Source organism: Muntiacus reevesi, chromosome 2, assembly GCF_963930625.1.
Source record: "Muntiacus reevesi chromosome 2, mMunRee1.1, whole genome shotgun sequence".
NCBI classification, from domain to species: Eukaryota; Metazoa; Chordata; class Mammalia; order Artiodactyla; family Cervidae; genus Muntiacus; species Muntiacus reevesi.
The window spans coordinates 103287107-103310701 of record NC_089250.1 but is presented as its reverse complement, the minus strand read 5'-3'; the positions used below and the strand labels follow the sequence as shown (position 1 = coordinate 103310701).

The 23595-nt window shown below is 36.0% G+C and overlaps 1 protein-coding gene across 1 annotated transcript in view; it reads left to right on the top strand.

The window, feature by feature from the left end:
* Nucleotides 1-23595, top strand: part of CTNNA3 (catenin alpha 3) — a 1724101-nt gene that overhangs the window by 88271 nt on the left and 1612235 nt on the right. Inside the window, exon 4 of the mRNA XM_065919867.1 lies at nt 21657-21776. Coding sequence (XP_065775939.1) covers nt 21657-21776 — 120 coding nt within the window. The remainder of the gene's footprint in view (nt 1-21656; nt 21777-23595) is intronic.

Here is a 23595-nt window from a genome sequence, read left to right as displayed (position 1 = left end):
TTCCCTACTTTCTTCAATTTAAGCCTGAAATTTGCAATAAGGAGCTTGTAATCAGAGCCACAGTCAGCTCCAGTTCTTGTTTTTACTGACTGTATAAAGCTTCTCCATCTTTGGCTACAAAAAACATAATTAATGTTATTTTGGTATTGACTATTTGTTGATGTCCATGTCTATAGTCATCTCTTGTGTTTTTGGAAGAAGGGTGATTGCTGTCACCAGCGTGTTCTCTTGACTAAACTCTGTTAACCTTTGCCCTGCCTCATTTTGTACTCCAAGGCCAAACTTGCCTGTTTTTCCTGGGTATCTCTTGACTTCCTACGTTTGCTTTCCAATCCCCTATGATGAAAAAGACATCTTTTTTTGGTTTTAGTTCTAGAAGGTGCTAAAGGTCTTCTGAGAACAGGTCAACTTTAGTTTCTTTGGCATCAGTGATTGGAGTATAGACTTGGATTACTGTGATGTTGAATTGTTTGCCTTGAAAAGAAACTGACATTATTCTGTTGTCTTTGAGATTGCACTCCAGTACTGTATTTTGGACTCTTTTGTTGACTGTGAGGGCTGCTTCATTTCTTCTAAGGGATTCTTGCCCACAGTAGTAGATAAAATGGTCATGTGAATTAAATTCTCCCATTTTTGTCCATTTTAGTTCCCTGATTCTTAAGATGTCAGTGTTCAATCTTGCCATCTCCCGCTTGACTACATCCAAATTATTTTGTTCCATGGAACTAACGTTCCAGCTTCCTGTGCAATATTGTTCTTTAGAGCCTCAAACTTGACTTTCACTACCAAACACATCCACAGCTGAGTACTGTTCCCACTTTGGCCTGGCTTCTTCATTCTTACTGGAGCTATTAGTAATTGCCCTCTGCTCCTCCCCAGTAGCATATTAATCACCTTTGGACCTGGGGGTCACTTCTTCCTGCATCATATCTTTTTGACTTTTCATGCTGTCCATGTGGTTCTCCAGGAAAGAATATAAGAGTGGGTTGCCATTTCCTTCTCCAGTGGACCACATTTTGTCAGAACTCTTCACTATGACCTGCTTGTCTTGGTGGCCTTGCATTGCTTGGTTCATAGATTCTTGAGTTATGCAAGCCCCTTCACTATGACAATGCTGTGATCCATGAAGGAGGGCTTCCCTGATGGCCCAGTGGTAAAGAATCCGCCTGCCAGTGCAAGCAATGTGTGTTCAGTACCTGAGTCGGGAAGATCACCTGGAGAAGGATATGGCAACTCACTCCAGTATTCTTGCCTGGGAATTCCCATGGACAGAGGAATCTGGTGGGCTACAGTCTATGGTGTTGCAAAAGAGTCGGACATGACTTAGTGACTGAGCAACAACAACAACCATATGTGAATACAGATGCTGATAAATATTATAGCCATAAGTGGTTATGAAAGATTAAATGCCAGATAATTCCTAGTCCCATGACCCAGTATTTCCTATGTTTTAACTCAGGATTGGTTGAGATAGGGCAGAATGAAAGGCTTTTGTTAGGTGAAAATTACTTCCCTTATAATCAATTAAGGAGTAACTATATATATAAGACCATGAGTCCCTTCATTAACATTTTAATTGATTGCTACTAACTACTAGTACTGTGCTAGGTAATTCACACATATCATATCATTCAAATGAAGCAGGAGATAACTGTAGATCAAAGAAAAACAAAGTGCTATTTTTGTAATAAAATTATACTTAATAGTTATGAGTTTTTATAATGGGTCAAGAAATGTGGGGGATTATCTCCTTTAATTCAACCTCACAGCACCTTAGTGGTTATGATTCCTATTTTATAGATGAAAAAAAACCCGAGGCATATTGAATTTAAGAAGCTTGCTGAAGGCAATAGATAAAAAGCAACTTTGGGAACTTAGTTCTCCAAGTGTTACAACAGCTTTCACTATAAATAGCTTTCAGAAATGTTTAGACAAATTCATGGGTCTATAGCAAATCGTTAAGGGAATTTAGGTAAGTCACTAGGAGGAGGCATTCTTAACTCTAGCCACACTTTCCCACATTTACTGATTCCTCATTAGAGCCTGAACTTGGGCTAGATCATTTAAATCACTTGTAAGAATGTCTAATCAAACAGTGATACTTTATCTATGAAAAAGGGAAGACCTTATTGTGACAGTTTTTTAAATTGTTACATCTTAATAAAATTTATAAGTTGCATTTGTATTGTTTGTATAATTTGCATTATATAATATTATGTAATATATAATATTATATAAATTATTTGTATAATTTGAGTTGTATTATTCAACTCAATTCTTTTAATGTTTCACACAGAATGAAGGCTAGTTGAAAAAAATCTTTTGGAGATAAAGATTAGAATTATATAGTCCAACAGTCCCTTAGAAGTATTCTGCAGAACCTGTCTTCTAAATATGCAGCATGAAAACAAGCTTTTCAACGGTCTGTGCTGCACACAGAAATTCCCTTTGAATGCTTTATTTATTTATTGGCTGCACAGCATGTAGGATCTTAGTTCACCAACCAGGGATGGAACCCATGTCCTCTGCATTAGAAATGTGGAGTCTTAACCACTGGAGTGCGAGGGAAGTCCTTCTCTTAATGTTTGATGCACATTAGCACATTAAAGTTGGTGAGAAATGTCAAAGCAAAGAAACTTGCTTAACTTTGCTTAACCCAGAGTTTCCCAAATTTCGTGACTCTAGAACTCTTCTATAATATATTAATCTTGGTGTTTTCTCAGGCTGTATGTTGGGATATAGTGGTTTAGAGTATTTTTAGTTTATGATTCTATTAAATTTGTACTTAGAATGAAAACATCATAGAGGAGAAACTTCAGTGCCCTTCTAGTCTAGTATGTTGCTGAAGCAGGTAGACTATCCTTCAGTATGAAATAGACACAACTGTCTAACAATATAGATGATCATGTACAGTGATAGCATTCTCAATTCTATTAGACAGTAAAGCGTATTTTGGATAATTCTAGTCATTGAAGACATTTTTCTCAAGCTGAGCTTAAAGCTGCATCCCTGCTATTTTCTTTCACTGCTTCTAGTTTATCTTCTGGAGCAACACAGAATCAAGGCAATAGGAAGTGCATTTTCAAATAACTGATGATTACTCTTAGGACTTACATATGTCTTCTCTTATTTAAGCTAAAAAATTCTTGACTTTTGACCAGTTTCAGACAACTCAGGATACTCTGGAATTTCCATATTTTGTATGATTTTGTTTCAGTCTTGATTTTGATGTACTTGAACATTATAAGCAGATTTGTTTTATGGTTAAAGTTGGAAAACTTCAGCGTCTGGACTCCCTGGGTGTTTGCTTGTGATACTGTCAGTATGTCAGTTTTTGTTATGCTGATGGTGTCTTGTCTTCTCATGTGAATGCCTATCTTTGTATATGAAACATTACCTCATCTGGAATTTATCTCAGGAATTTCCTCACTGTTTTGTTAGATCTTTAATGTTTTTAACATGAAGTATTTTATATTTCATCAAATCTTGTTAGTTTTCTTAGGCAGAAGGGCTGGATTGAATTACTAATCTGCCAATATAAGAAACAGAAATCCCAAGAATCATCTCTATAAATCCTTTTCTTTAGTCCTGGGTGTTCATCGGAAGGACTGATGTTGAAGCTGAAACTCCAGTCCTTTGGCCACCTAATGCGAAGAGCTGACTCATTTGAAAAGACCCTGATGTTGGGAAAGATTGAGGGCAGGAGGAGAAGGGGACAACAGAGGATGAGATGGTTGGATGGCATCATTGACTCGATGGACATGGGTTTGGGTGGACTCCGGGAGTTGGTGATGGACAGGGAGGCCTGGAGTGCTACGGTTCATGGGGGTTGCAAAGAGTTGGACATGACTGAGCGACTGAACTGAACTGGTGCATATTCTAGATTGTAGGTAACAGCCATAAAATGTTGAAGTCAAACGTCTTGAAATAGAAACAAATATTCTGATAAGAACACTCCATAATTTACTCAGATAATTCCCTCTCTGATTTAATGTCTAACTTTATCTTACCTATTATGATACCCTTGTCATGTTGTTTGTTCACACTGTTTTTGTGAACAGTGTCTGAACTTGGACTTCTCTTAATCTAGGTCTTCCTTCTTTGGTGTATGCTAAGTCACTTTGGTTGTGTCCAACTCTCTGCAACCCCGTGGACTGTAGCCCACCAGGCTCCTCTGTCCATGGGATTCTCCAGATAAGAATACTGGGGTGGGGTTGCTGTGCCCTCTTCCAGGGAATCTTTCAAGCCCAGGGATCGAACCTGTGTCTATTATACCTCCTGCAAAGGCAGTCAGGTTCTTTATCACTAGTGCCACCTGAAACCCTCTTCCTCTGATACAGTTTATCTTTTTTATTAATAATATATAAAGATTGATGTTATCTTTATAGTCATTGAATTTTGTCTTGCTAATTCTGTCTTTTCTAATTTCCTTCCAGACTTTCTTGACTTTTGATTTGTCTTCCCCTCCTAACCTGGGTGTCATTTTCAGATTTCTTCACCTAGTTATTCCTGAAAAAATATCTAATGAAATGGAAAATAGTGATATAGCTTTGTTTTAGTTAAGATCAAATATTCACACACTTTGAATAAAGTTGTTGAAATGAGCTTCAAATTCACTTCATTGGGTTGCTGTATAGACTATGTTTATGTTTCTTTATTTTATTCTCAAGCACTTTCTCAAAAACCTTTCTGAAATTAAGATGTATTCTCTATGGCATCATGGATTTATCAGTCTACTAACCCCAGTTGTATAGAAATGAGGTTAGTTTGGCATAGAAGAAATGGATTGACTTACTTTTAATAACCCCGTAAGAGCTCTAAGTGATCATTGCTTGCTTGCTTTTATTTCTTTTCTTTCTATTTTTTTTGACCTTCAGTTTTCAATTACTCACATTCTGCTTATTGCAAACCACTTCTCTGCTTCCTTCTGGGCTTCCCTTGTGGCTCAGCTGGTAAAGAATCCGCCTGCAGTGTGGGAGACCTGGGTTCAATCTCTGGGTTGGGAAGATCCCCTGGAGAAGGGAAAGGCTACCTACTACAGTATTCTGGCCTTGAGAATTCCATGGACTGTAGTCCATGGGGTCGCAAAGAGTCGGACACAACTGAGCTACTTTCACTTTCAAGTTTTAGATATAATTGGCTTGAACCCTCATTCTGTTAGTATGTTATCCCCAAGATTTCTGCAAATTCTGTTAGGCTCATATTCTCAGGGTCACCTCTGACTCCAAGTTTTTGCTTCCACAGAATTACTTTAGCTTATGGATGATCTTTCTACTTGTATTCTATGGTATGTTAATTCATACTTGGAAGTAGACCCTTTCCCTCTCTAACACACACACACACACACACACACACACACACTCCCTTACAATGCATTTTTATGTATGTACTGCAAACCTATTAGAAACTTGGGAAGATGAAAAGGAGGGGATTCTGTAGTATGACAGTATATTCTAAGTGGTATATTCTTGCCACTTAGAATCCTTTAGTGACTTCATCTTGTTGTCCTTCCACCTCTTCTCACTGCCTGCTCTTTGTTTTCTCTCATATTCCTAAGCAGTAAGATATTCTATCAAGCCACTATTGACTTGACCTCTGCTAGTTTGTATCCTCAGATATCACTATCTCCATCTTAAATTACACCTGAAGGTATTTTCCTCAGTATAAATAGTTCCTTTCCCAGGAATTCTGTAGTCAGCTCTTTCTCTCTCTCTTCCTCCCTCCACCCCCTTTTCTCTCTCACACACTAAACATCCTAATGTAAAATAATATATTATACATGTTCTTTCTGGGGAGGGCATCAGCTATGAAGATATAGAGTTCTTCTGGGCACATATTCTTCTTCCAAAAGCAGTGGACTACCTTTTTATTTCTTTTCCTAGTTTTGGATATGATGGACAAATACCTGCTTCTCTTCCAGTCTTATCTTGCTATTTTATGCAAGTTTCTGGTCATTTTGGCTCCCCACCCCATAATGCCCACAAAAATCCCTGTTGCAATTTTTTTTTTTTTTGAGTTTATTCTTTATTGCACAGTATCAGAGAATTCCTTTGCTGTCACAATGTTTTCTTAAGTGGCCTTACTCTTTTCTTCCTTATTATAATTTTTCTAAATAACAGAATTTTCATCCCTATTGGGGATCCCTATTTCCTTTTAGAAGTCAAGTAAATGAAATATTACTCTATTTTTGATTGATAGCATGTATCTCTATATTTCCTGATTCCTTATCTTTATTAAATTATCCTCTTTCCACTGAGACTGTCCCAGTGATGTAATTATGATCAAACATTTATAAAGACATAGGCTGAGATCACCAACTTGTGCAAAGATGGTTTCCTGAGTAACTCTCCATGGGATAAGTACTTCCAATCAACACAGAGTTAATATATAATTAAATATATCAGGGATTCTTGACTTTGCAGTTTTAAATATATCTAGTTCCTTAGGGAAGTATGTGTTTTCTTCCAAGGAGTGGGGTGGGGTGGAATAGGTCCAAATCAAAAGTAAGAGAGGACAGAGAAAAAAGTGATGCTGCTTTAGTATATAATTATAGAAACTTGAAAAGGCAGTTTGGCTTTATTACCACCATTGCTCATAATTTTCTATGTGAGTTTAAGTTTAAAAATTTCTCTCTGGAACCTTTCAAGGTTTTTGAATATTTTTATACTATTTATACATCTCAAGATTCCACATCCTATTTTATTGGCATATGAATTTTATAAGGGTCAGTTTTCTTTGAGAGAATGTTGGCTTGCATAGCTGTTGTTTTCTTTGCGAGTCAGAACAATATGGAGAGAAACTATGGCATTTGGCAGCAGAGAGAGAGACCTTGCTTGAATCCTGGTTATATTGCTGATTAGCTGGGTGATTTGGGAAAGTTAAAAATCTGTGAGCCTTAGTTTCTTCTTCTGAGATGTTGGGATGATAAAGCTTGAATAAGTTAAGGGCCTTGTGAAGATTGAATGATATAGTATTTAAAATACGTGGTAAGAAGTGGCACAAATTTTCTTTTACCTTCCTTCTTTTCCCTGTCCGACCTTTTCCCACTGTGGTGTCTTACTTCCATTTTTCATCTCTTGAGGTGCAATATTATCCTTATTCCTAAAAATGAAGGGAAATAAATTTGTCTCCTGAGTTGAACTAACTTTTCTGGCTTTTTCCATTTATCATACCATAGCCAGTTTTATTTTTCTTAAAATGGAAATATTTGTCCCTTTGGATTAGAAATAGGTGTCATTATAAGAAATGGCACTTCTATTTAATAACATATCAAATACATATTTAATATTTGCTACAAACATTGCTATAAAGCATTTGTATACAGACTAGTAATTGTGAATATGAAGAATATTCATAATGTTGATATAGAGTCACATATTATAATAATGATAACACTCAGAATTTTTGATGCCACCCTCTATTGTTAAAATGCAGATATGTATCAGCAAAAGGTTTCCTAAATCTTATTATTAAGAATGTCAGCAGTCTATAACAAGAGAAATTGCTGTACATAAATGTTATTAGAAACTAAGTATATTCTGCAGAAGATTCGAGGCAAAATAACAGGGACATTTCAAAGTTTACAGAAAAAAGCCAGTCACAAGACTGGTATAAGATGGATTAAGAGAAAAAAGAAATAGAGACAAATAGGACACGAATTGCTAGATTTGTATTAAATTTTATACTAAAAATGCTAGGGTAAAGAAAATTTAAGCCATGTTAAAGAAATGTTTAACATTTAAAAGGACCTGTGTCATTTCAGGTAGCCTGAGTTTCTTTAATTAATCAGTCCATTCAGCAGATGGTTATTTTTTTGTGTGCTTATTGAGTGCCAGTCACCATAATATGTGCTAGAGAGTCAAATTTAGAAAATATACTACCATGGTCCTGTTCTCCTGGAATATACAGACTAAAGACATAAATTTATAATGTTACTAAGATATTTATTTATTTGGCTACACCGGGTCTTAGTTTTGGCGTGTGGGATCTTCAATCTTCGTTGTGGCATGTGAACTCTTAGTTGCAGCATGTGAGATCTAGTTCCCTGACCAATGGTTGAAGCCAGGCCCCCTGCATTGGGAGCAGGGAGCCTTAGCCACTGGGCCACTAGGGAAGTCCCAATATAAGTTAATATGATCAAAGTTCGTATAAGGTGTTGTGGCGGCATGATGGCAATTGTATCAAGGAAGTGTTTTGATAATAATGCAGAGACAAGTTTGGAGAATGATTTAACTAGACAAAGAAAGTGGCTGAGAGCATTTTAGCTGGAGGGAACAGTATGTGCTCAAAGACCGGTAATAGTTCTGAATGGCTCAGATGAAGGCATATTGTTTGGGAGGAACAAGAGTTGAACTGCAGAATCAGACATCAACCTACTTGTGAAAGGCCATTATGCTAAGTTAAAAAGTTTGAACTTTAGTCTGAAAATGAAGGGAGAACTATTGAAGATTTTAAGCATGGAAGTGATATAGACAGATTTGAATTTTAGGACTATTATTCTGGTAGCAGTGAGCCAGGGGGCACAGTGGAGGCAGAGAGGTCAGTGGTGAGACTGATACAGTTTTCTGGTTGTGAAATGATTATGTGGGGTGGGGAATTAATGATAAAAATGAAAGAGGAACAGCTTGCAATTTGGAAAGTGTTTGGAATCTATTTAGAGGGAAACGGAAACATTAAGCAACCTTTCAGGCATCTGATTAGGCATTGAGGATATTGGCTTGCTGTTTACAAAGAGGAGAAGCAGTCTATGGATTTTATACATGTTGGATTTGAGATCCATATGAGAGATACTAGGCTTCTCTGGTGGCTCAGTGGTAAAGAATCTACCTGCAATGCAGAAGATGCAGGAGATGTGGGTTCAATCCCTGGGTTGGGAAGATCCCCTGGAGGAGGGCATGACAACCCACTCCAGCATTCTTGCCTGGGGAATCCCGTGGACAGAGGATCCTGGTGGGCTACAGTCCTTGGGATTGCAAAGAGTCGGATTGACTGAAGTGACTAGGCATATGCACATGAGATATACTAGATATTGAAATATTTATCTAGAACAAATAAACAAGAGGTAGATTAGAAAGCCTCAAGAAGTAAGTATTAGGATAAGCAATAGGTTTGTATGAGATCACTTGGGGAAGGTTTATACAGTGAACTTAAACCTTTGGTCTCAAATCTTTGTGACCTTATGGTTTAGTGGAAAGCTCACTGAATGATGAATCAATAGGTTTGTGTTCAGTCTGGCCTCAGTAGGGATATTTGAGACATCCTCTCACTGGAGTCTCTACCCCTGGGGATTGGTTCACAGTTCAGTACTCCAGCTTTTCTGAGGGGTATCCCCCCAAAATTGACTCTGTCTTGCCAGTCTTGGAGCTCCGGAGGATCCATCAAAGTTTACCTACCTGGTGGGGGAAAATGAAGGGAGTGGCTTAGGTTGGTATACACCACAGCTTCCTGCCCTCTCTGGCTCAGTATAGAGTAAGTAGACAAAAACTGCAGTTGTCTGTTTTTCCTTAGGAAGGGGCATTGGTAGAAGCCCCACTGATTGGTGGGAAGCTTTCTCTTGCACAAAGCCAGTTCACAAAGATGCGGAAAGGTGCCTGCTTTGTTTGATATGTAGATACCAACAAAGAGAGCTAAGGAAAATGAAGAATCAGGCAAAGATGTTCCAAACAATGGAATAAGATAAATGCCTAGAAATTGACCCTAATGAAACAGAGTCATATGATTTTGACAGAGAATTCTGTCAATATGTGATACTGACAGAGAATTCAAAATGACAATCATAAAGATGCTCACTGAGACCAGGAGAAAAACGCATGAACAGAGAGAGAATTTTAACAAAGCATGAAGATAGATAAAGGATTTATGAAATACCATTGAACAGAACAATGTATGCATTTTGGAAGTCCTCAAAGGAGAAAAAAGAAATAGAATAAGAACCTGGAAGCTTATTCAAGAAATAATGGCTGGAAACCCACCAAATCAGAGGAAAGAAATGGACATCTAGCTCTAAAAATCCTTAATGATACTGAAAAGATGAACCCAAACAAACCTATACTGAGACACATTATACAGTAGTATCCCTTATGGGTAGTTTTGCTTTTCTTGGTTTCAGTTACCCATGGTCAAATATGGCCCCAAAATATTAAATGATAAATTTCAGAAATAAACAATTCATAAATTTTAAACTGCATGCTGTTCTGTGTAGTGTGATGAAATCTCATGCCATCCTGCTCTATTCTGTCTAGGACAGGGCATCTCTTTGTCCCGTATATCCATACTTTTTATGTTACATATCTGTCAGTATAAGAAAAAAATAGTATATATGTGGTTTGGTACTATCCATAGTTTCAGGTATCCCTTGTGAGTCTTGGAATGTATCCCTGCAAATAAGGGGGGGGGCGGATTATTGTAAGCAAATTGTCGAAAGTCAAAGTGAAAAACAACAAGCAAGGGAAAAGTGACTTGTCACATACAAGGGAACCCCTATAAGGCTATCAGTGGATTTTTCAGCAGAAACTTGCAGGCCAGAAGGAGTGTTGAAAGAAGAAAAAAAACACATCCAAGAACACTATACCCAGCAAAACTGATCTTCAAAAAATGGAGAGATAAAGAATTTCCCAGGGTATTGGGATAATACCCAGGAGGGGTGGAAAGTGTGTGACAGGCAGCATTGGCCTAGGAGGCCTGGGTGGCTGAGCTGTGTCACTGTGAGCCAAGCAGAGTTGTGCCAGCTGCCATCTGGCCTCAGCTCCCTTGTGCAGTCCTAGTTGGTGCTGCGGCCCGTGCAGCTCGAGAACATCATAGTAAACACGGTACTACTCAAAGCTTGGGAAGACAGTGGGTTTTTTTCCCTAAAAAATTTTCCTAAGCAAAAGCGGAGGGAGTCCATCACCACTAGACCTGGCTTACAAGAATAGCTAAAAGGTATACTTTAAGTTGAAAAGATTTGAAACAGTAATGCTACAGCATAAGAAAGTACGAAATTATGATAATGGTAATTATAGAAATAAATGCAAAATACTACATTACTGTAATGGTGGTAGGTAAATCACTTTTAATTCTAGCATAAAAGTTAAAAGACAAGAATATTTAAAACAGCTATGACTAAAAACATGGTAAAAATATACAATATAAATAAACGTAAACTGTGATAACAATAACATAAAGTGTTTGTGTGAGAAGTAAAAGTGTAGAGTTTTTAATTGAGCTTAAGTTGTTACCAACTCAAAACAGATTTTTTCAAGATTATTTTAGGTAGGCTCCAAGGTAACCACAAAAAATACTAAAGAAGTTACACAAAAGAGAAATAAAAAGAAGTCAAAGCATATCAATACAAAAAACCCCCAACAAAACATAATGGAAGACAGCAAGAGAGGAAAAGATGAAAAAAAAAAAAAAAAAAGAACTAAGAGACTGACAATAGCTACTGATTAAATGGCAATAATAAATACCAAAGATCTTTTCTGACCATAATGAAATGAAACTAGAAATTGACAACAGAAGGAAAACTGGAAAATTTACAAATATGTGAAATTATATGGCATATTTTTGAACCATTAGGTCAAAGTTGAAAGAAGAAAGGAAATTAGACAATTCCTTGAAACAAATGAAAATGAAAACATGTCAAACTTACAGGATATAGCAAAAGTAGTACTAAGAGGGAAGTTAGACAGATAAATCCCTACATTAAAAAAGAAGAAGTTCTCAAGTAAAGAACTTAACTTTATACCTAAAAGAGCTAAAAAAGAACTAAGCCTGAAGTTACAAGAATGAAGACGGAAGGAAATTACAAACATTATAGCAGAAATAAATGAAATAGAAAATAGGAAAACAAGAGAAAACAAGAGAAGAAACCAATCAAACTAACAGTTGGTATTTTTTTTAGAAAGATAAGCAAAATTGACAAACTTTGGCTAGACTGACTAAATAGAAGAGAGAAGCCTCAAATAAATAAAATTATAAGCAAGAAAGAATACATTATAACTAAGGCCACAGGAATAAAGAATGATAATAAAAGACTACCATGAATAATTACATACCAATAAATAATACCTGGAAGAAATGTATAAATTCCTAGAAACATACAACTTACTACCAAGACCAAATCATGAAGGAACAGAAAGCCTAAACACACCTATGACAAAAATAAAGATTGAATCAATAATCAAAACCTCCTAAAGAAGAAAAGTTCGGGATGAGATGGCTTCACTAATGAATTCTACTTAATATTTAAAGAAGAATTAATGTCAATCCTTCTCAATCTCTTCCAAACTCCCGAAGTAGAGGGAATAATCTCAAATTCACTTATGAAGCCAGATAAGAATACCATAAGAAAAGAAATTATAGGCCAATATCCCTAAAGAGTATAGATGCAAAAATATTCAAAAATGTGGACACACTGAATTCAATAGTTTAATTAAAGGATGATGCACTGTGATCAAGTGGGTTTTATGTGGTTTACAAGAATAGTTTAACATATGAAAATCAATTAATGCAAAACCAGCACATGAACAGAATAAATGCCAAAGCCTTTGACTGTGTGATTCACAGCAAACTGTGGAAAATTCTTAAAGAGATGGAAATTCCAGACCACCTGACTTGCCTCCTGAGAAACCTGTAGGCAGGTCAAGAAGCAACAGTTAGAACTGAACATGGAACAGACTGGTTCCAAATCGGGAAAGGAGTATGTCAATGCTGTATTGTCACCCTGCTTATTTAACTTATATGCAGAGTACCTCCTGTGAAATGCTGGGTTGGATAAAGCACAACCTGGAATCAAGATTGCCAGGAGAAATATCAATAACCTCAGATATGCAGATGACACCACCTTTATGGCAGAAAGTGAAGAACTAAAGAACCTCTAGATGAAAGTGAAAGATTGAGAGTGAAAAAGTTGGCTTAAAACTTAACATTCAGAAAACTAATATCATGGCATCTGGTCTTATCGCTTCAAGGCAAATAGATGGGGAAACAATGGAAACAGTGACAGACTTTAATTTGGGGGGCTCCAAAATCACTGTAGATGGTGACTGCAGCCATGAAATTAAGACGCTTGTTCCTTGGAAGAAAAGTTATGACCTACCTAGACAGCTTATTAAAAAGCAGAGACATTACTTTGCCAACAAAGGTCCATCTATTCAAAGCTATGGTTTTTCCAGTAGTCATGTATGGATGTGAGAGTTGGACCATAAAGAAAGGTGAGTGCCGAAAAATTGATGCTTTTGAACGGTGGTGTTGGAGAAGACTCCTGAGAGTCCCTTGGACTGCAAGGAGATCCAGCCAGTCCATCCTAAAGGAGATCAGTCCTGAATATTCATTCAAAGGACTGATGCTGAAACTGAAACTCCAATACTTTGACCACCTGATGCGAAGAACTGACTCATTGGAAAAGAACCTGATGCTGGGAAAGATTGAATGCAGGAGGAGAAAGGAAGGACAGAGGATGAGATGGTTGGATGGCATCACTGACTTGATGGACATGAGTTTAAGTAAGCTCTGGGAGTTGGTGATGAACAGGGAAGCCTGGCTTGCTGTGGTCCATGGGGTCACAAAAAGTTGGACATGACTGAACGACTGAAGTGAACTGATAATGTTATCATTTCATTAGATTCAGGAAAAGATTTTACATCATTTTATGAAGAAAACTCTCCAGAAACTAGGGATAGAAAATTCCCTCAACATAATAATGTCCATATATGACAATCTCATAGCTTAAACCATACTTAATGTTGATAAACTGAGAGTTTTTCATCTAGGATCAGGAAAAAGAGAACAATGTGAACTCTCACCAGTTTTATTAAACATTGTATTGAAAATCATAATCACAGCAAGTTCAATTGCATTTCTGTACACTTATGATGAACTATCTGCAAAGGATATTAGAAAAACAATGTCCTTCTACAATACCACCAAAAAGAATAATATACCTAGGAATAAGTGTAATGAAGGAGGTGAAAGACTTGTACTACTGAAAAAACTATGAAACTTTAATGAAAGAAATTACAGAAGACAGAAATAGAAAGACATCCTGTGTACATAGATTGATAGAATTAGTATTGTTAAACACTCCATATCCAAAGTAATCTACAGATTGAAAGCAATTCCTATTAAAGTCCCAATGGTGTTTTTAAAACAGAAATTTAAAAACAACTCTACAATTCATATGGAACATCATGAAAACCCCAAATAGCCAAATCAATTCTGAGGAAGAAGAACAAAGCTGGATGCATTACATTACTCTATTTAAAAAATATTACAGAGCTACAGTAATTGAAACAGCATGGTACTGACATAAAGATAGACCTATAGACCAGTGGAATAGAATGGGAGCCCAGAAATAAATCCACACATGTATAATCAACTAATCCTCAATAAAGGTGCCAAGAATATACAACTGGGAAATGATAATCTCTTCAACACATGGTGTGGGAAACTGGATATTCAGATACAAACAAATGGAATTAGACCCTTATTTTATACTACACACAAAAATTAACCAAAAATGGATTAAGGACTTAATTGTAAGACTTAAAACTGAAATTTCTAGAAGAAAACATCAGGGAAAATCTTCATGACTCTGGTCTTGGCAATGATTTTATGGATATGACATTAGAAGTACAGGTAACAAAACCAAAAATAATCAAGTGGAGCTACATCAAACTTTTAAAAAAGCTTCTGCATTAAAAGGACACAATCAACACAGAAAAGGCAACCTATGGAATAGGAGAAAATATTTGCAAATCATATGTCTGATAAAGGGTCAATATCCAAAATATATAAGGAGCTTTTGCAGCTCAGGAACTAACAACTCAATTAAGAAATGGGCTAACCACAGAGCAACTAAGGCCGTGCACCACAGTTGTTGAACCCGAGGTCCAGAACCCAGAAGCTGCAACCACTGAAGCCTGCATACTTTGGAGTCCATGCTGCAACACAGCGTGTGCGAGAAGCCACAGCAGGAGAAGCCTGTGCACTGAGACTAGAGAGTGGCCCCTCTTTGCCACAACTAGTGAAAAGCCCGCACAGCAACAGAGACCTAGCATAGTCAATAAATAAATAAAATTATAAAAATGAAATGGGCCAAGAACTTGAATGGGTATTTATATTTCTCCAAAGAGGGCAAATACATGAAATAAATGGTTAGTGACAGTGATCATCAGAGAAATGCAAATCAAAGCCACAATGAGATATCACCTCATACCTGTCAGAATTACTATTAATAATATTAAAAAAAGACAAGCGTTAGTAAGGATGTGGAGAAATTGGAACCCTTGTACCCCATCAGTGGAAATGCAAAATATGGTGATGTTAAGTGAAGTGAAAGTCATTCAGTCATATCAGACTCTTTGTGACCCCATGGACTGTACAGTCCATGGAATTCTTCAGGCCAGAATACTGGAGTGGGTAGCCTATCCCTTCTCCAGTGGATCTTCCCGACCCAGGAATTGAAGCAGGTTTCCTGCATTGCAGGTGGATTCCTTACCAACTGAGCTATCAGGGAAGCACTAATACTGTAGTATTTTCCATATCATGGAAAACAGTATGGAGGTTTCTAAAAAAATTAAAAATACAAATATCATTTGCTCCAGCAATTCATCTTCTAAGTATTTATTCAAAAGAATTGAGATCAGGATCCCAAAGAGATATTAACACTCCCATGTTCATTGCAACACCATTCACTAAAGATGTGGGAACAACCTATATGTTTACAAATAAATGGATCAAGAAAGTGTAATATAAATGCATGGTGAAATACTGTTCAGTATTAAAAAGGAAGGAAGGAAATTCTATAATATGTAACAACATAGATGAAACATTATGCCAAATAACCTCAACCAGTCACAGAGAGATAAATGCTGCATGATTGCACTTATATGAGATATCTAAAATAGAAAAATCATAGAATCAAAGAGTGGAATGGTGATTTACAGAGAGTAAGGGGGAGAGAGAATGGGGAATTAGTGTGCATAAAGTTTCAGTTAAGTGAAGTGAATAAACTAGAAATCTCAGAACGTTGTACCTGTAGACAGCAACAACATATTGTATACTTAATTTTTGGGGGGCATATATCTTATGTTAAGTGTTCTGCCATATTAAAATTAATTAAATAAAGTTTTGTAGCAATATTGAAGAAAAATCTAAATAATGTATCTTTTCTTTCTACTTCCTTCAAAAATCCCTTGCTGAGAGATTCTCAATAAGGAATTACTGGATTGCTCTTTTGTTCAATCCTCATTCACTACTGAATGGTCATGAGTTTAATGACAGTGATTTCATACTTTTATGGAACTTTAAAACTTATAAATCAGTAATCTGTAAAGCTGAATTATATGCTTTTTTAGAGCAAGAGCTATTTTTTCCCCTCCATTTCATGCATGGCTTGCATGTTGCCAGGCCAATATTAAATATTTGTTGAATGAATGTCTTATTTTTCCTCAACTGATTTCACAACAATTTTATAAAGTAAGCAGGTGGGGACAATCTCTCCCATTTTACAGATAACACAATCAAGAATTGAAGTAACAGTGACTTGTCCCAAGGTATGAAATTATTAAATGGCACAGCAAGAACTCGAACCCAGACTTCAAGAGCAATGTGCTGTCAACACTACAGGATTATTTCTAATTCAGATTTCAAGCTCAGTTTTTTTGTTCTATGTTCTTAATTTAGTTTTGGTTATCATTCCTTACATTAAAACATCATTTGAGATATATGTGTCCTTTAATTTTCAGCTTTAGCTGTAAGCTTTCCTTTCATGACTCGTATTATTCTATAAATTCATTTGGAAAATATGAGAGTCAGTGGATTAAGTTCAGAAAATGAAATACTTTTTTTTTCTTAATAATACTTCACTTTGGTTGCTCTGTTGTTGCCATATTGAAATAGAGTGGATTAGCCTTTCTTATGCTCAAAACATTTTTGCTCTAAGCATTAATATTTATAGAGCATTAATATTTATTCTTTGAAGATTCCTTCCTTCTGCTTTAGTTTCCAGAATCTTTTGGTACTATTTCACAGTGACATTTTTGGGACACTAAGATCATACTTAGTGATTCATTGCTTTCAGTCAGGTACTTATTGGATACTCTTTTGTATACATAATGCTGTGAGTATGGAATTCCTTTTTATGTTACAAGTAACACTTAACATCATACAAATGCACTAAATATTAAATAAGGGAAAATGACAACTGATGAGCTGGCTGCTCTTTTGGAGCAGTGCTACTCAATATTTTTTCATTATAGGAATTAGTAGGCTGCTGGAGCTGTGGAATTATTTGATTCTATTGATCTGACTTCAAGAGGAAGCCAGGACATTGGCAGTGAGGCCCAGGGAAGCTTTCCTTGCCCTGGATGCATTTTTCCTGCTGTTTCAGCTGGTTTCTTCTTGTCCTCTTTCTCAAATTACTCCATGAATCTACATAATTTTCATGAACTCATTGAATGGGTAGTTTGTGTAGAACATTGGCTTAGATTTATTTAAAAGTATGTTGTCAGGAAAAGGAGGAAAATGTATTTGGAAGAGGGAATGCTGAGTCAATCTAGTTATTTTCTTTTCTGCCGCACTCATGCTTCTCTTTTCTGCAAAACAGATTTTCAGTTATTTTAATGGGATAGGAGCAATCATGGCCTCTGTTGTTTTATTTTATGGATTCTTATTATTATAATTTCTGACCAAAGAGGAATTTGATAAGAAAACACTCTGGGTGTGTGTTTACAATGCTTGCTTTTGTGATGCGCGATACTTACTTTTTGGTTTTAGAGATGCTGTTTGCATTTTCTTATTCTTGTCTGTCGTGTGAAATTTGGTTAAAGTAGTCAGATTGGATGGAGAAGGCAATGGCACCCCACTCCCGTACTCTTGCCTGGAAAGTCCCATGGACGGGGGAGCCTGGTAGGCTGCAGTCCATGGGGTCCAGGACTGAGCGACTTCACTTTCACTTTTCACTTTCATGCATTGGAGAAGGAAATGGCAACCCACTCCAGTGTTCTTGCCTGGAGAATCCCAGGGATGGGGGAGCCTGGTGGGCTGCCGTCTATGGGGTTGCACAGAGCTGGACACGACTGAAGCGACTTAGCAGCAGCAGCGGCAGTCAGATTGAACAGAATTTGAATTTCTGTCTCAGTACAAGAGGCTATTTTAATGTTCAGTTTTGACAGTTTTATAACATACTTAAAGTTTAAGTTTGTTTTGGATCAAATTTATTCTTTGGGTTTTTTTTTTTAAAGTTTGAATTTAGTTTGCAATGAGTTAAAAACATTAACATAGGATAAACTTGGTGTTCAACAAATTATTTGGGGATTCTTCAAAGTTTTCACTCAAAACTTTGAACAGGAAAAATCCAGAAATATTAAAATCTTTTAAATTAATCATGCTTCCTTTCTCATCTTCAATTGAGAGATCTTTATTGAGAAGCAGTAAATATAATGAAATTACAGTGTACTAAACTAATGTAGAATATCTCAAGAGGTCTGTTTCAGTGATTAAGCACAGTGGCCTATTGGAATAAAAAATTTTCAAATCAAGGTAACCGCAAATCTCTTAAAGTAAAATCTGAACCTTAGCTTTTGTCTTATTTTTATCTCTTGTACTTTAGCTTCACCTGTAAGGCAGAATTACTACTTCACTCTCTAGTATGTTTAACTGTATATGTGAGCAGATGGGAATGGGATATGTTTAATAGAAACCTAACTTCAAGTTACATTATAGATTTTATATGACCTCTCCTTGATAATTATTTGTTGTAAGTGAGAAAAGCTGCTTAAATGAACGAATCATCATAGTCTGAGCACTTGGAACTAGTTAGTGTCAATAAATGAAGGATATAAGTCCTGATAATGAAAGTTCAAGCTAAAATCTCCACGTTATGAAAGCTCCCACTGTTAATGAAAACATCTTGTGGGGATGTATCATTACTGGATTTCCCTTTTTTCTTTGGTCATGGACGTATTACCTGGAAGTATTGGTTTTCATGTTTCTTATTTTGAAGCCTTACAAATGTGTTTACCCTAAAGTTGCTATTTGGAGTTGCATAAAACTCACAAAGAACAATGTGAAGAAGAGATAGTTAAGAAATAAAACTAATATCTTAGGAAAGGGAAAATGCAGAGGATAAGGAATGCTTTAGAACTGAACAGGTTGATTGGTAAAAGCTTATATTAATTCATAGGTAAAATTTCTAAATTGTTTAGATTCTCAGATCTGGTATTAGTTTTATTTAAACATAGTGAGAAGAAACCAAGAAATGGGCAAAGTACAGAAATTATCATACAATATGATAAATAGCTAATATACAGGTTATTAAAATTATACTAAAAGAAATTTGTTTACTCTGCTACAGAAGGGGAGAATGAGCAGATTTTGGCTATGTTTAAACTGATGGGGAGAGTCAGTTCCCATTTAAGGCTCTGAAAACTCCTTCAAGACCCAACTCAAATTCCTTCATGTCTTCTATATGGCCTGAGTCTCTCCAACAGTATCAGTGAGTTTTTTTCTATTTCACCACATTACTTTTATCTCCTTTTTTGCACTCTTTTTACTACTTTGCCTAGTGTAAAAGTTAATGGTAGAGTAGAAAGAGTGTAAATATTAGGGTAAAAACCTAGTTCTATTTTGAAATGTATAGACATATCAAATCACTATATTGTATACTAGGAACTGACATAGTATTGTAGGTCAATTATACTTCAAAAGCAAACAAAAAAAACCCCCAAATTTATATGTATAGGGAGATAAGATTTGTGATTACCAGAGGTGAGGTGTGGTGGGAGGGGGAATTGGACAAAGGTAGTCCAAAGGCACAAACTCCAGTTATAAGATAAATAAGCACTAGAAATGTGATGTACAACATGATAAATATGTTTGACGATATATGTTATATATGAAAGTTAAGACAGTAAATCTGAAGAGATCTCATCACAAGGAAATGATATTTTTTTACATTTCATTTATTTTGTAACTCTATGAGATGATGGATGTTCACTAAACTTATTATGATAATCATTTTGTGATGTATGTAAGTCAAATCATTATGCCATACCCCTTAGCTTATACAGTGCTGTATGTCAGTTATATCTCAGTGAAACTGGGAAAAAGATATCATTTGGCTTAATAAAAGCTTTGGTGATTCTTAGGAGAAAGGCATATAGAAAGAAAAACCAGATCAGAAGAAAAGGCCAAGAGAAAGAAAAATTAAGGAATTATTGTTTTATGAATTAAAATTATGTATTATTGAAAAATAAAACAGCTTAAACTTTCTGAGTCTCAGTTTACTTGCTTTTAGAATGGAAGAGAAATAGGAACTCCTGTGGTTCTTGTGAAGCTTAAATTGAAAAGGATGAAGTAACTGACACTGAGTAGGCGTGCAGTAAATGTCAGTATCTTTCCCATTTTTGAGCTTTATGTCTAATTTCCCTGGTAGTCTGTAAGTTATTTTAGAAATATGTTTTATATTCAAAGTGCCTTGTGCATAGTAGGCTCTAAAAGATTGTTTGTTGAATTTAGTTTATTGTCCTGATGTGAAAGTTTAGCATTCTTTGCTATTTCTTTTTCCTCTGTCACCCTGGATTGAGATAAATATGTTGCTTTCATGAAATTAAGGATTTAATTCAGTAGAATGCCATTATATTGTGACTTATTCCACAGAGTTTGAAATAGTAAGGGTCAAATCATTTCCCTGGAAACTTAATTATATTCTATAAAATTTTATTAGCCTGTCTCATAGCATTATAGTCACAGTGGAATTCTGGTGTGTTTAAGATGGTGAAGTCTCTATTTAGAGATCTTTATCTAATGGCACACACTGAGAATATGGGAAATAAATGACATAAAGAGAGAGTAAATGCAAATGTCTTGCAAATGGTATTACTTTGACATTTTCAATCACTAATCTTTTAAAGTATGTTCTAATTTACTAAGATAAACCAAGAATTCAATTTCTTGTGAGATCTTTTTGCTTAATTAATTATTAGTAGCAGAACAATATTCTGTGATACACTGTAATTTGTCTCCTTTGTGTTTATGTAGTCTCTGACTTAAAAATGAATGAAAGCATTCTGATTCAGCAGAATCAATTTAATAACATGTCTGTTATAGAGCAGAAATGAATAAATGTTTGCTGAACATGCTACATATGCTTCGATCATCAAAACATTCATTTTCCTTTCTTCTCAAAATATAAGATCTGACAGATCTTCCTGGCTGAAGTTTGTTGGGTACCTATTCTGCATAAGTGTTTCTATAGAGACAAGTGGGTACTTTTACATAAATTTGTTTCCGTGATTGGGATGTGAGAGATCTTTTACTATTAATACTTTCCCATTATTATTGGAAATTATACATTCACTGTAATTTTTTCTTTAAGGGCAGCATTGTATCCTAAACCATGAAAAGTTAAAAATTTTTAAAATTCTGTATATTCTTTTGTTACAATGAGGACTAAACAAGTTTCTCATTCAGGCAGCAATGCTGCTTGTACTTAGCATACAGTTTCTGATTCTTTATAATTTTGTCTCATTATTTAATTTAAGGGCATTTGTTATCTCTGTATTATGAATGGGAGAAACTGAGGCTCACTATTGACCATTTGTCTTTGTTAGCTGGTTAGGAATTTGAGAAAAATCTGCTGCTATCCTAATGATTTACCTTGTTTTCAATTTCAGTTTCAGAGGACGTTTGAGTCTCTTAAAAATGTTTCCAGCAAATCTGATCTCCAGAAAACCTACCAGAAGCTTGGGAAGGAGCTTGAAAATCTGGACTATTTAGCCTTCAAACGTCAGCAGGTAGGACTCAGAGCTCTCCTTGGTGGAGGGTGTGAACACTTTAAGTCTTCTCACCTCTCTGCCTGTCAGAGGTTTAGGAGGGTCTGGGGAGACTTACATTCTAATGTCTGGGGCAGAAATAAGGTGTGCGTGTGGTGCTGACCTGCTGTCTTCATGCTTTTCTTTTCTTTTTTTTTTTTGCAGCATTCAGCATTGTCCTTGCTTTTAGATGTGCACTTTGGGGGCTTCCACGTGTGTCCTTATACCTTTCTTAAAGAAAACTCCTGCTGGTTTGTGAGGGTTCAGCTATCCTTTGACAAAGGATGCTTTAGTGATGTAAAGGGAACCTCTATGTGGCTTGAATAGATGGCTTTTATATTTGACAGGGGGATGCGTGAGGAGAAAAACCACCTCAAGATCAAGAAAGGATGTGAATATACATACAAAATTAAAGAAGGGAATCATAAATATGCCAGATAATTTTTTTTTTTTTGCTTAGTTTAGCTTTAGTTTTCTTGTTTGATCTCTGAAGCTTAGTAAGTTTGCCAAATGTGTAAGGTTAAAGGAAAACATGCTTTACAAATGCCAGTGTTTCAGCCTCTTTGTATAGACCACTAGACAAATCAGAGCCAAAATGGAATTTTATAGTGTTACTTTTAGAATTGGTATTTTGTAGTATTAATAATCATTAAATTCTCTGTAGTTTATAAGATATTGCTTCGGTAGATAGCTACTTTTTCCCAAACTGGATCTCCCCCAGTTTTTCACAGCCACTAGGTGTCAGGATTGTCAAGCTTTTACTTGGGCTGACTGTTTATTCCAATCAGAACAGGCAGTTAAATGTTTAAATTATGTTGCATGAAATTTGGGAATGTGCTCAATGATGGATAGCGTCTAGAAAAATGGCTAAGTGGCTGACTTGCATGGCCAGGCATTGAGTCCATTACTTAAGAGACTTGCCTGTTAGCCTGGCAGATGGTGTGGCTTTCTTGACATTGCCTAATTTACAAATTTTGCATCTTTTTGAAAGGGGGATTTCAAATCAGTATGTCCTATATAAACTTTATGAAGTCAACATAGTATGGCCTCGAAATAGTGACTTGAAAAGAGACTTGTGTTCTAGGGTTTGCTTTATCACAGACATTACATGGATATTTAACCTTCTCATGGTCTTATTTTCCTAGGAGTTACGTTTGTTTTGTAGAGTTTTTGGGGGAAAATGCAGTATCTCTGCACATACTTTAATTCATATGAAAAAGGACACAATATCCATTTGTTTCTTTATTCTTTTATTAGTGATGGTCTATGTATTAACACATGTAAAAGAAGCAGTCACAGTTACTGAGAACTACTCCAGTAAGCTCCCAAATGATACTGCTTAAAATTCATACTGTGAATCACTGATCCAGCCTATGTAGTTTTTAGTACAATTTTGTTTCCAAGAGTCATATTTTACCATTGGAGGGTATTGGAGTTGGCAGTCGGTAGTCACTGTCCTCTTCTCTTATCCTTTCTCATTAGCACATTTTCAGTGATTAGATTCCTACATTAGCTAATTGTGAATCTGGAAAATTGTGAATGCTTCAAGAGCAGAAAGGCAGAGCTCTGGGAGAATGGCATTGAAAACAGACAGGTAGAGTGCATGTGTATGTGAGGAAAAGATGGACACTTGGGTGTTTATATATGTATACATATGTGTATGTGTATATAGATCATATATGCTGTTTATTAAATGACAACTGTATGCCACGTAGTGTGATTAGAACATTTATGGATTAGATCATTAAATGCTTATAACAATGTAATGAGATTGGCTTCACCATTTTACAGTTGAGAAAAT